We start from the raw sequence: 13957 nt of genomic DNA on the forward strand, positions 1-13957 counted from the left end.
TAATTTATTGTTTTTATTTATTTTTAAATAAATAGATTTTTTGACAGTATTACCGGTCTTAGTGAGAATTTCCTCCATCGCCCCGATAAGGTATATGCAGGGATATAAGCGAGAATAAGTATTAAAATATTAAAAGGATGGAGACAGGAGCACTCCCCGCCTATTACCAGTCTTATTTTCATCCTTACATTTGATGCATGTAGTAATTTTAATTTGAATTAAGATATACTACTATTATTATTATTATTATTTGTATTTTTCTTTCATGTCATTGATTTTATAGTAAATTTTTGGTGAACTACAGTCACCAATCCAGAATACAGAAAACAAAACACAATGTAAACAAATTTCGAGCACAATAAAATTTAGCGAAAACTTTAAAAAAGAAATTATTGATTGAAAATGAATTGTTAACCGTGCAAACTACATAGCAATTATTTTACAAGAATTATTAGAGAAGAGAAAATTAAGATTTAGAAGGTTGAAATGAATGATAAAACACAAGTTAATTTTATAGTAACAGTAATAACTAATTAAAGTTAACTTGTATAATTAACTCTTTTTTTAATCTAAGAATGAAGATTTTATTCAAAACAAACAACATTACTAGCTTTTGAATACTTTAAGATTTTTTCAGTCTCCAAAGCTTGTTAATTAGATGTTTGGTCAACACAATTTTAATTGCATAACTGACATTAAAAATTATGTAAAAATATATGCTATTTAGAGTTATTTTTGTTTATAGCCCAAAACGAATTTATAGTGGTGGAGTTCAAATTCCTATAGAAGTAATTAACAAGTTGGGACAATCATTCAAAAGCTTACCCATGCTCCAAAACATAATAAATGACTTTTGTTCTCTTTCTTTTAATTAGGGGTGTTCATGTAATCCAATCCACACTATTTTGCTTGCATCTGATTCGCATTAAGTGCGGATTTCATTTTTTGGATCCAATCCAATCCGCACAATAGCTCAAATCCAATCCAATTCAAGCCGCAAAATGCGGATTGGATCGATTATTTTGGATTGGTTACTTTTTAATATTAAATTATTTAATATTTATAAAAAAAATAATTTTTTTTTACATAACTAGCAACAAAATAAAACAAATTATAATTATTTTATGCTCCAACAACACATTAAAATAAATAAAATAACATATTCAAAGGAAGAAAAAAAATTATATGTATAAAGAAATGTTTATTTTTATTTTAAATTGTATGGAGAAAAAAATTTATATATAAGAATAGAATATACATTTGATCTATTAAGTTTTGAAATATAATTATATTGTTTAAATTACTATTTTTTTACATTCAAATATTATTTGTATATATAATTTTTTAATTTTTTTATAAAGATGTGAAGATTTGATTAGATTGGTTATTTTTACATGTCAATCAACATCCAATCCGCACACGTGCAGATTTTGAATTTTCCAATTCGCACAAGTGCGAATATTCGCACTTTGCGGATTGGATTAGGTTAGATCGTGCGGATTGGATTAGGTTAGATCGTGCGGATTGGATTTGATTGGCTATTTTATAAACACCTCTACTTTCAATACATGGATGGCTCAAGGATGACCCAAAAATAATTGAAAAACACACTTTAATTGAGTCCTTTCGCCATAACTATTCAATTTATTGAATAATTTAGCCACATACAACTGCACTAAAGCAACAAAACATAGAGAAGATAGGCAAGTTATTGAAAATTTGTTCCTTAAAAAAATATTTTTTATTTAATGTTTGAAGAGTTTTAAAACTTAAGGAATTTCACTAAAATATCTCATTTTTATTCGATTCATTTCCTTTGATTTACTCTACCAAAACAAAGGTACAACCAAAAATTTCAAAGAACTATTTTGAAAGGAAAAACTATTTCAATAACAGCAGCATCCTATGAATAGAATTAAACCAAAAAAGTAATTAAAAAAAATAATGTCAGAAAATGAGTTTATTTGACATCAATCAACATTACAATCAATACTACCCGAGTACATTATCTGATGAGTTTGGTGTGAAGGTCAGTAGACTAATTAACATGCAAAAAAAATGAGCCCCTACACTAATTGACATTCAAAAAAATGAGGCAACCGAACAAATTTTACATCAAAAATCATCTAAGGATTATTTAACACCTCTTAACTTTTGTTGAAATTTTGATGAACAAATGGACTGGGGAGGAACTTGAATGTCTTGTCCAGAAGCATCTCAAGTTATACTTCATTGTTCTTGAACTCAATTGCTATGATTTCCTCAATCTCAAAAATACAAAATAGCCAACTTCAAACAATAAAGAGAGCAAAGAACTCCACCCCCACCACTTCTTTTGGCTAAATTAGAGAGCAAAGGACCTTTCCTTGATTATATGCATATACAAAGGTCCTTCTAGATTTCACCACCTGGACTCATTAATGACTAACGCCGGCCAGTTCGAGATTTCGGCTTAGATGATTTCTGTGAAGAAGACGTAAAACACAAAGATGGTTTATCCATATGTAATGTAAACTAGTGTAGAGTTTTCACAAGTTAATTATATGCTTCAGGAAAAAGCAAATAAAAAAGTAACAGACAAAAAAGAGGCACTGACAGGCTTAAAGCTCAAAGAAAATTCACTTACCGACGCAGCACCAAAACTAGCCCCAGAACCCATTGCAGTACCTTAAAAGAAAAAGAACAAACTTAGTTGAGCAAGATAACTTGGCCAAGAAAAAAAGCCTTATAAAATGAAACCCAATCGATGTGAAATAAGATCAACAATTCATCGTAAAATGCTACAGCATAAATATTTAAGATCCATAGTATTAAGAATACTGGTGCATAATTAATATCTTGAGTCCAAGTAAATTTAATTTAATATAACCCCTTCACACACTGTTAAAGACCAAGTCATCTAGCTTCTAACACCAGTGTGTATGTGACTAAACAACTTGATCACAGTTTCTTATAAGAGTTAAAATTAAATCAACATTTACATCAATAATATAGTGTTGGCTTCACTATTCATATCAATTCTGCTGGACTAATATCATTAACTCTATGAATCTGCACTTAGCATCCCCTACATTCACATGTCCTCTTCTCAAAACTACTTTGGTCTACTTCCATTTAGATTATTCTTTTGTCACATTCTTCCATTTAAATTTAGACCACTAATTAAAAAAAAATCTTGAATCTAAGAATTTTTGGAATCTTGGACACACATAATGCCCTCAGCAACACAACAACTTTTCGCACATTTTATTACGGGGGCCAGGGGAAACACTTTCGTTTACTAGATATACATTTTAATGTAAAGGTAAAATGGACAAGAATGTACCTGAGGCAAATGGTGTTGAAAATAGTGAACTTCCAGCAGGAGTGGAAGAACCAAAAGCTGGAGCAGTACTACCAAGCAGGGAAGGGGTGGAACTAGACCCAAATAAAGATGATGAAGAGCCAAAAAGAGAGGTCTGGGGTGTGGCAGAAGATGATCCAAACAGAGAGGATGTTGGAGCAGAAGTAGCGGGTGTCGCAAACATTGAAGGCATGGATGAAGATGGGGCAGAAGGTGTACTGAAGAGTGAAAGCCCACTCCCTGATGAAGCTACTGGAGCAACTGTAACCGTCTGTGGTGTACTGGATGTCGCTTGAGCTCCCCAAGTGACCAATGCTGTAGATTGAGTTGATGGTTGTGGATTTGCAGGCAAATGTGATGTTGGATGTACCCTTTTAGCAGCAGCCTCTTGTCTTGCTGTTTCACGTCGATCAGCCTCAAGAAATGGATCGTTCACCTCACCTCGACGGCGTTGGTCAGCAAGATAAGCTGTTCTCATGGATTCAATATACTGATGAATACTCTCCACCTAAGGAATACATCAAAGTATTTATTGTCAAGTTATTTATCATCTAAAATCACAACATGCTCTTCCTTATTTGTACAGATGAGTATGTGGTTTGGGGAGTGAAAGGCCAGACAAATCATTAACTTCTGGAAACAACATACTTTAAACACAAGAGATACATGTATGAACTTTTGAGTAAAAGAACAGCAAGTAGATCATATAAGCCTCGAAATGGTATAACAGTTTGTTCACATTTAAGCAGAGTACCAAATATGATACGAATATGTTTTTTTGATATAGCACATAACAATTATAAAGTGCTTTTGAATACCTTAGCAGCAACATGAACAAAAAAATCATGGACATTTGACATAACTTTTGGAAGAGACTGCAACAAAGATGCTGCATTGCAAGTGCTCTTTTCAGAGTCTAAGAAAAGCAATTGCTCTAACTCTTCAATCCACTGACGACACTCATTGAGATACTTTTCAAACCTAGCAACTGTTTGCTGTAGAAAAGGGGAGGGCTTCCGTGGAATTCCATTGTAGAAATCAAAAACAGGGACAATAGATGTAGCAATTTGTTGACTACTAGAGCCTGTTGCTCCAGAAGGTTGTGATGGTGCCGTGGCTATAGAAGCATTTCCTGAATTTGGATGAACAAACCTTGGGCGTAGCATCATGAAAGAACGAACAGCAACCTCAGTACTTCGTAACATATCTTTCACAACTGTCATTAGTTCCAACAGCAAAGCTTTTTGTCTTTCCACATCAGTACTAATTCCGCTGAGTTCCTGTATTACCACAATATTCAAGCTTAAGTCTTAATTGTAACATTATAGTCCTATGATAAGTAATACAGCTATAATCTATTAAATAGAGTTCAAAACTAGTGTTAATACTTAAGGAGTAACATTTTACTCGTTTATCATATCATTCTCATATATAACAGAGAAGGCTGTCTTTTTCAGCTTTTTTAACTCAAAACCAAGATTGAAATTCTGGAAAATTCATGATGAGTTCAGACACATAAGAACAGTAAATTACAAGTCCAAACCCACTTGTATAGAGTGTTAAATGAAAACAAACAAACTGGAAGGAATTTAACCCGTCGAAATGCTAACCTGAACAATATGGCTTGCGTCTTGCTCAAATCCATGATTGGAAACTGAGGAATCATAAAGCCGACTACACTGATCAAGCCTCTGGCTCTCATCTCTATATTCCAGTATCCGTTCCCTAATCACATACATTGCTTAAGCAACTTAAAATCACACATATCGAATCAAGAATATACTAAATACATAATAAACTAATGAAACAAAAAGTTTCAAGTATAAAACGCACATCATTATTATAATATTTGAAATGTAGATAATATATGTATGTAATAAAACATTAATCATAGCTAGTTAACTCCAATGAACCCTGCTAAGTTGAAAAGTATTAAACAAAAATCTTTTATAGAACCTTCCAACAAAATCCCAATTTCTCAAATCCAAAACACAAATTCATGTAAAATTATAATCTTTATAGTCCAACAACATCAGAAACGATTCATCAAAATATAGCACCCTTAGCATTCTCTACCGAAATTTTCTTAGCAGCCAATTAAACCCATCACTTAAAAAACAAGAGAAAACGAAAACCCAACAAAATTCAAACTTCAAAACACAACATACTCGATTTGAAGTAAAACTTTCTGGGAATCAGGATGGAGATCAGCCCACTTGGTACTATAAGTCGCAGGAGTTTTATCGTTAGTAAACAAAAACAACTGTTGTTGTTGCTGTTGCTGCTGCTGTTGTTGTTGCACCTGTTGCTGCTGCTGCTGAGGTTGAAACAACAGGGATTGCTGCTGCTGTGGCTGCTGAAACAACGGAGATTGCTGTTGCTGTTGCTGTTGAGGTTGAAATTGTTGGGGCGTTTGTTGTTGTTGCTGAGGTTGAGAAAAGAAAGGACTGGTCTGCTGAAATGGCTGGGACTGCTGCTGAGTCTGAAACGGCGATGACTGTGGTTGTTGCTGTTGTTGTGGCGTAGAAAATAACGAAAAAGCCATGAATTTTGAGGTCTGTGGTGCTCTATTAACAAGAATGTGGAAGCAATTCGAGGGTTTGGGGTCGAGATTTGGGGATGGAAATGAACTGAGTTTGAAGAAAACCCTGTTCAAAACCCTAGGAATGGAGGGAAAAAGGGAGATGTGTGAGTGTGAAGACTGAAAAACACTCTTTCCAGTTTCTCAGTGAAGAGAGAGAAAGAGAGAAGAAGACAACGTTAAGTCAAAATGAATTTTAAACCAAAGCCCAATACCATCACTTTCTCTTTGCTGGCCCAATATATTAACAACATCAGGCCCAATATACAAAAATATGGGAAACGATAAGTTTTGATATATATGGCATAGAAACTTAATTACACTAAATATAGTATTTTTAAGAAAAAACTTAAAAATATGGGAACATGTCATTTTATTTAAAGAGGAATACCATAAAAAAATTTAAGTTTGTGTTTTTTTTTTCCTTTTTAAAAAATAAAACACTAAAATAAATAAAAAATAATCTCAACTGTAAATACTGTTTGTTTTACAGAAATTAAAGCTGATATTTAAAAAAAAAAAAAAAACTACTGTGTTTCTTTTTTTTATTTATTTTTTTGTTAGAAACTAATTATTTCATTAAAAACAGGAAAAAAAATCAATTTCATCAACATCATCCTAAAAAAAAACAATATAAAAATTATAATCTAAAAACGATATAAACTTTAAAAATCAATTTTATCAAAAACTAATAATTACATTAAGAATAAAAAAAATAGTTTCATCGACAGAATAATAAAAAAAATATAATCTAAAAACGATACTAACTTTGAAAACCAATTTCATCAATATTAAAATAAAATAATTATTTCATTAAAAGAGAAAAAAAAAACAGTTTTATCAACAGCATAATGAAAAATACACCATGTCTAATAACCAAATTTTTACAATCGATACTAAATTTAAAAATCAATTTTTAACGGTCATTGTATGTACATGTGACATATTTTATTGGTCTTACAACATCTTCAATAATAATATTTTTTTAAAGGTATTATATATTTCAACACCAAAGATACAATTTATAACAAACATCTCATTTTTGCAAATAAAAATGAAGTTAAAAGGTATTGCCTAAAAAAACAAAGATCACAAAGTTAATTGTATACAAATTTCTTTCTTTTTTTTTAAAAAAAAAAAAAAGCCAAAATGAAGGGTTTTAAAAAGCAATCTATTTATAGATAGATGGTATCATTTTCGTACGTAGGTACGTATAACTCTATAAGTATATGTATATATACATATATGGTGCATGGTGATGATGATGTATGATGATGAGTAGACTAGTCATGAGTGATGACCATACCAACTCAATTACTCAACCCCACACCACACTAATAATTTTCGAAACTTGGAAAGCCTCCAATATTTTTGTGTTGGTTTCCAATATAAGATTTTTAATAAATTAATAATATGGGGCAAAACAAGCATGGGCTACCAACTACGTACGTACGTACGTACGTACACCTATATATTACAATAATTCAAATAATTCTCCTTTCATTTCCACAATATTCACACACACACATTACATTATATAACATAAGATGAAGTTGGAAACCCTACCCTTATATTATATAATCAAATTAATATTGAACTACTTATTTACATATTGTAAGATCGATTTTGCAAAGAGAGAAAACCTTTTTTTTATTCTAGCTATTTAGAAGAGACTTGATTAATGCAACATACATATATATACATAGCATTCTTCTTGTGTGGTTTATTGGGTAACGAGAAAGTTAATATAGAGGGAGGCTCACAGGTCGAGAGATTAATTAATATATTTTTTTTGAATAAGCTGTTGAACAAATTAACCTCGAAATAATACATTCCATGCAAATATCATATTCCTTCTTATATTCTTGGCCATACCCAATCTTATTAGCTTTAACTCTACAAAGATTCATTCATTACTCTTGCTACTGACACACATGCATGGATATATACATTGTTTATGATACCCAAAGAAAAATATTAATATATAATTAACATGACAAATTCAATTTAATCAAGTAATTAATTGTCACCAAGTCTTAATTTAAGAGAAATTTAAAGGCAAACATGTATGTGTCTGAAACTAATTAACAAAGGTCATATTATATAGCACAATGATTACAAAAGATGAAGAAAGAAAAGAAAAAGGACAAAAGAAGTTAAAAAGAAAAAAAAAACCATAGTAAGTACTCTCTTCTTAATTAATATTCTGATTTCTTACCTAAGATTTTAAGTAAACCTCAACTAAAAAAAAACACCTTAATTTCCATTTTTTAAAAACCAGGAAAAGAAATTAACAAAAGGAAAAAGATTCATTTGAGACCATTTCCAGGGGTTGAAATAGGTGGTTCAGCCCAAGAACAGAAATCTCCACCAACAAAGGCAGCTCCACCATGATTATCACCATTCTCAAACTGCCACGTGTTACCAATTCCTCTAAGTGCACTACCACCATTGCCATTACCAACACCAACACCAGCTCCACCACCATCTCCTACACCAGGAAAAGGCCAAATACCTCTCCCAATACCAAAGCCCAAATCATCAAGCCCACCACCAAGCCCAAGCCCAAATCCACCAAGAGCAAGAAAACCTGGGCTTTGAGTGTTTAAAAGAGAAGTAAAACTCCCACCACAAAGCCCACCAATGTTGGGCTTAACATCACCAAAATGCAACCCCGACCCACCACCGCCGCCGCCGCCGCCGCCTTGATGATTCGCCGAGAGAGGAAGTAAAACCGGCGTAGCAGACAAAGCGTGGTGATGAAGGTGGTGGTGATCGGAGAGACCAGGAGAGGAGTTAATAGCAGTGGTACGAGAGCGCTTAGCATTTTTACGACTACCACCACCTACCGGAATATCTCGAAGGGTACCACCGTGAGTCCAATATCTCCGGCAAGACTTACAGAAATGACGAGGCTGAGAGAAATTGTAGTTGTTGTAGTAACAAAACTTAGTGTTGGTCGAGTCACAACGAGGACAAGGCAAATGTTCTTGCTCAGGCGGAGGAGGAGGAGGCGGTGCTGAGCCAGCGTTTCCTGAATTTTGAGTCTTCAACGGCGGTGGCGGCCGGCGGCACAGTTCTCCGGTCTCAGATGGCATCTGGAAAATGTAAAACTATTCTCGAGTACCCTTTTGGCTGAATTGAACTGGGTCAGGCTTAGTTTTTCGATTTATACAGTGTGAAGAGAGAATTGATGAGTAGTAGTGAAGAAGAGAGTGAAAGTAGCTAACTTGATAATATAAAAAACAGTTCTTTGGTTTGTTCTTCTTTTTTTTTCTTTCTTTCTTTTTTGGCTTGGTGTGTTAAGGTGAGGAGAGGAAGTAGTGAGAGGGTTTATATATTGAGAGAATGAAAGTATAGAGATAGAGAGAGAAAGTATTAAGAGAGGTTTTGTGTTGAGTGGCAGAGTGGGAACAGTTTCAAAATTATAATTTTCTTTTTTCTAAGGCATATATGAGGCAGAGAGGAACAGGCTTTACAGTGTTCTGTTAAGCACGACATTTTTCAGTCGGCTACCTCCAGAAGAAAACCCTGTTTGGGTCGGCTAAAACTATACCTACAAGTGGGGGCTGTATGTGACTTGTTTTTTTTTTGTTTTAATTTTAAAAAAAAAATAATAAAAAACATTTGTCGTATAAGTGTATTAAAATAATAGAAAAAAATAGTGCTACAATATATTCCTATGATTTTTGTTCGATTTTTAGCTTGGTTTCAAAGATTGCTTTTTCAAAACCAAGACAACAATGTGGGTCCACCACGCATTATATTATCAACGACAATATAATCACATATTAACCACTATCCTATAATATTATGTTGAATAATCTTTATAAAAAAAAAATATGTATATTATGTTGAATGATTAAAAAAAAAAGAGCATGCATGTATAAATGGAAATTTGAGTGCATGCATGGGAATATATAATAATTTATATATTTATAGAGAAATGTAATATTAATTTAATGTTGCATTATTATTATATATATATATACACGAGGTTCATTCATTCCACTTATATATGTAAACGGCTGCTATAATATAATTAAATATGCATATTTATGTCATACTAGAATGATTGAAGATTTAGTGTAACAGTGAATAATGATTCTTAATTAAAAATATGACCACATCTACAAATCAAGTTCTCTCTTGTTTACTGTACTTTGCTTTTTTATAATTGTTTGGTTTTTTTCATTATTATTCTAAGAATATATATATTATATTGTGTGTACTATATAATATATAATGCTATAGCCTATATATATAGCATTATATAGCGAGCTCTAATATTACATAGATCATAATGTTTGCCTAACCATAGGGAATGAAAAGAATATATAATATAATGTATGAATGATATTATAGATATTAGGTATTGTTTAATAGATATAATGACCTAGTTGATATATATATTATATATCTATGGATAGGGTCATGGCTAGCTAGCTATTGCTATGTCATCGATGTACGTAGCACGACATTTTGTGCATGCCCCACTATATGAGAAAATTTCAACTACCCACAAGAAAATAATGCACAATCCCTAGATAGAGATATATAGTTAGATAAATGATAAGTGATTTGGAATCACCACCCAAATTAATAATATTCAATTTCCATTACTTTGTTCAAGTCTCAACAAATAGAATTGATTCATTTTCCTATTGTAGAGCAATGCATAATTTATTATCTCCAAGTTGTTAGCAGCATAATTTACATCATGTTTATTGTAATTATAACATTCCTTTTTATTTTTCTTTTCATTTTTTAAATTATATTTGTAGTATTATTTATGTTTATAAGATTAGAATTTAATATATTGTGTATAAATAAAATATAAATGACATAAATTATTTTTTTAATTATAATTTAAGTAAAAAATTATTAAATTCTTGTATTTTTTTTTTAAATTACACAATATTACAAATATTATAAATTTAAACACACATTAAAATTAAAATTAAACGCACTAAATATCATTAATTAGATATAATAATTGTAGTGATTTTAGTAAATTAATATATAATATTAGAAATAATATTCTATTTTTTTTAAAAAAAATAATATTATAATAATAAGGAATATTTTTTCTAGTATAATTTTTGGGAAACTGAGTGCCAAATATATTTTTATATAATTATTTATCTAGGTTATAACTTTTTAGGTTTATTCAAATTACATTCGTTATGTAGTTGAATTTTCTAAAATAAAAAAGGAATTTGTTCTTTTGTTATGTTATTTATTTGTCTGGTTTTGTTTATACTTAATATTGATGAGAGCCATGTGATCATGATTTGTGTATATTATTGTTTCATGACCTAGTCTCTTTATCATCATATGTAGATCAAGTGTATACTCACCTGTAAGTGAAAGATGTAGAATTTGTACAGAAAGTAAATTGAATTTGAGCCCCAGTATTATAGTGGTTATCAAGGGCAACTATCCAGTTTTGGATGTTGTTTTTTATGATTTTATTGAGAGTTAGGGGTCTAGTGGACGGTGTGATATGCACGAGTAGCTTGTCTCTTGTGATTATTTGTGGTCTTTCTATTTTGTTTGTACATGATGATGATGAAAAGTTTTGTTTTAAAAGCTAACCATGCATGAATATTTTTTTATTAAACTACTGGTCATTTGATATTAGTTGTTTTCCTACTAGGCTTTATAAGCTCGCCCCTTATATTCCCTCTTCTAAGAACTCAGATTAGTACTTGTGGATGAGAGAGAATTGTTGATGGAGAACAGTGTGATTAGCTTAGTTCTATCTTAGATATTAATCAACTATTTTTTTAATGATTGAGTATGTAGCTAATTATTAATGGGTGGTTTGTATTATTTAAATAGCTATTAACGATTAGGGATGAAGAATATGATTGATGCTTAGTATTATTTTAGTGTTTTTCAAATTATCAAATTTAATTATTTGGTAACTACTTACAGAACTCATGAGAATATTATTGTTCTACATATATATGTATATTAACGGGTGATCCTATTTTATTAAATAATTTTTTTATTATAGGAGTTATTCTATTATTTTAAATATGTATTTCATTTAATTTTGTAATATAAATTAAATGATCATTTGTAAGTATTATTTTTCAATAGCGGTCAAAGTGTGACTTTTGACCACCCAAATTATAGATGTTACATATCTGTCATAACTCGGGTCGTGATTCCATAAGTCTGGTCACGGCGACTGGGCTTGAGAACCCATAAAAATCCAAATTTCAACTCCAAACATGCACAAATTCATACCAAACTTCAAACATGATATCCTATTGGTTTTTAATACCAATTTAGATTGTATGGATGTTAGGCTATTTTTAGCCTAAGTTTCGGGTCACATTTTATAGTTGTTTTTCTTCTTTATTATTATTTTTGGAATAGAATTACGCTTGTTTTCTTTGATTTCAGGTTTCTACACTTGGGATGTATAAATTGGACAAATTTCGGAAAACAGTGATCTATAAAATAGAGAAAATTTTGAAAGAAAATAAAGCTAAAACTTTAAGTCTAAATTCGACTATGTTCTGATCATATTTTGGAAGATGTCAAAACATAAAAGTTTTAGATCTCTTTTTTATCTTTCCAATGCATCTTGAATCAGCTCATTTGGAGTTTGTATGAGAAAGTTATGCCCATTTTACTAAAAGAGATCGAAGTAGAAAATTCCAGTCGCCGCGGCGAGATTTCCATGGCCGCGGCCATAAAGTCTGGGCAGAAACGTGGTTTTTAGAAGCCTATCTGGCCGCGGCGAGACCACTTTTGGCCGCGGCAAGCGTCCGTACGGTCAGGGGTATTTTTGTCCGACGAACCCTAAAAATTAGATATAAATAGAAAACTGTGATTGGAAGTCAGAGGAAGCGATTGGGAGACCTAAAACACAGCATAAAGCGGCAGGAAGAGCAGAGCAATTCAAAGTGAAGATCCAGAATCAATCCACCAACAGTTTCTTTCTCTATTCCTCTTTAATTTATTTATGCTGAATATTGTTATAGGAATGGTTATGGATTTATTTCTGAACTAAATTTCCCATTTAGGGAGGATGATGAATGTTGTTTAATGTTTTTGCCTAGTTAATGCATAATTGCCATTCCTCAATTCTTGATTGTGAAATTATCTTTATTTGTGTTTAATTTCATGTATAAGCTTGATCACCTTCTGCATGTTCTATGATCTCAATTCAAAATTTGAAAAGTGAGAATTTAGAATGCTAAAATTGGATAATCCATGTTCTATGTGAAACGAGAGTATTCACATGACTTATGTGACAAGTAGGTTATTGCTTAATGCTGATTTCATGTTAGTTTAATTAAGAGATTAATTAGAGAACATGTGATTTAGAACCTAAAAGATCTGAAAAGAGTTAGGTTAATCTTATAATCTGTCATTCACTTCAAGAAAATGATAGCAATTAGGCATTAACAATTGGGTAAACAAACAACACGATTCTCCTCCCTATCATCTCATCTTGCTCAACTTTCAATTGTGTTATTAAGTTTTCTGAATTACTTTAATTCTTTTAAATCATAAATACTTTTGATTTGCCAAATAGAATTATAAGTATAGTTTAGTAGTAATTAATCTAATTCCCTGTGGTTCGACCTCACTTGCGTGAGCTACTACTTGACTGCGTATACTTGCGTAGTGTTTATAATTTTCGTAACAATGGACGTTCAAAACAAAACAAATATTTCATGTCTAATACATACATTCAAGGTCAAAAATTCTTAAAATTCACATAATCAAAGCCTATAATCCAAATATAAATTCATGTTCAATTCATCATTTTAAGAGCAACTAACACAACTTAAATGTTCAAAATACATGCTAAAAAATACAACCGAAAAATGACCTAAAATTGAGATTTTGCTAAACTCAAGCAACACAACATTACTAGCTTAATATCCATAGCGAAAATACTTTACATCCAAGTCTAGAAGACCATGACAACAGCATGTAAGCTCCAAAACAAAGAGTGAAATTCAAAAAGTAGATCAATAAAAATGAGATTAAAGCTACCTCAAATG

General features: G+C 31.4%; 2 protein-coding genes across 3 annotated transcripts; both read right to left on the reverse strand.

Moving 5' to 3' along the window:
- Nucleotides 1-1945: 1945 nt before the first annotated feature.
- On the reverse strand, nt 1946-6087 carry LOC115714570 (nuclear pore complex protein NUP58). Of its 2 annotated transcripts, XM_030643310.2 has the most exons (6): nt 5512-6087; nt 4954-5068; nt 4162-4623; nt 3326-3851; nt 2627-2667; nt 1946-2463 (listed from the first exon to the last, which is right to left on the reverse strand). In XM_030643310.2, the coding sequence occupies exons 1-6, from the start codon at nt 5886-5888 to the stop codon at nt 2425-2427; spliced, it is 1560 nt and encodes a 519-aa protein (XP_030499170.2). In that variant the 5' UTR covers nt 5889-6087; the 3' UTR covers nt 1946-2424. The 2 variants fall into 2 exon arrangements, with proteins under 2 accessions (XP_030499170.2, XP_060970474.1); XM_061114491.1 differs by having other exon boundaries at nt 1946-2667.
- Nucleotides 6088-7995: 1908 nt separating this feature from the next.
- LOC115715324 (dof zinc finger protein DOF3.4) lies at nt 7996-9593 on the reverse strand. The gene has a single exon (XM_030644182.2). The coding sequence runs from the start codon at nt 9020-9022 to the stop codon at nt 8234-8236; it is 789 nt and encodes a 262-aa protein (XP_030500042.2). The 5' UTR covers nt 9023-9593; the 3' UTR covers nt 7996-8233.
- Between the last annotated feature and the right edge of the window lie 4364 nt (nt 9594-13957).

This window comes from Cannabis sativa, chromosome 4 (genome assembly GCF_029168945.1).
Source record: "Cannabis sativa cultivar Pink pepper isolate KNU-18-1 chromosome 4, ASM2916894v1, whole genome shotgun sequence".
Taxonomy (NCBI): domain Eukaryota; kingdom Viridiplantae; phylum Streptophyta; class Magnoliopsida; order Rosales; family Cannabaceae; genus Cannabis; species Cannabis sativa.

Bases quoted from the DNA above. Each gene is read 5' to 3' on its own strand.
- LOC115714570 (XM_061114491.1), bottom strand. From the start codon at position 5,888: ATGGCTTTTTCGTTATTTTCTACGCCACAACAACAGCAACAACCACAG. The intron at 5,069-5,511 runs GTATGTTGTGTT...GTATGTGATTAG, and splicing joins AAAGTTTTACTTCAAATCGA to GGAACGGATACTGGAATATA. The intron at 2,668-3,325 runs GTACATTCTTGT...TTTTCTTTTAAG, and splicing joins TTCAACACCATTTGCCTCAG to GTACTGCAATGGGTTCTGGG.
- LOC115715324 (XM_030644182.2), bottom strand. From the start codon at position 9,022: ATGCCATCTGAGACCGGAGAACTGTGCCGCCGGCCGCCACCGCCGTTG.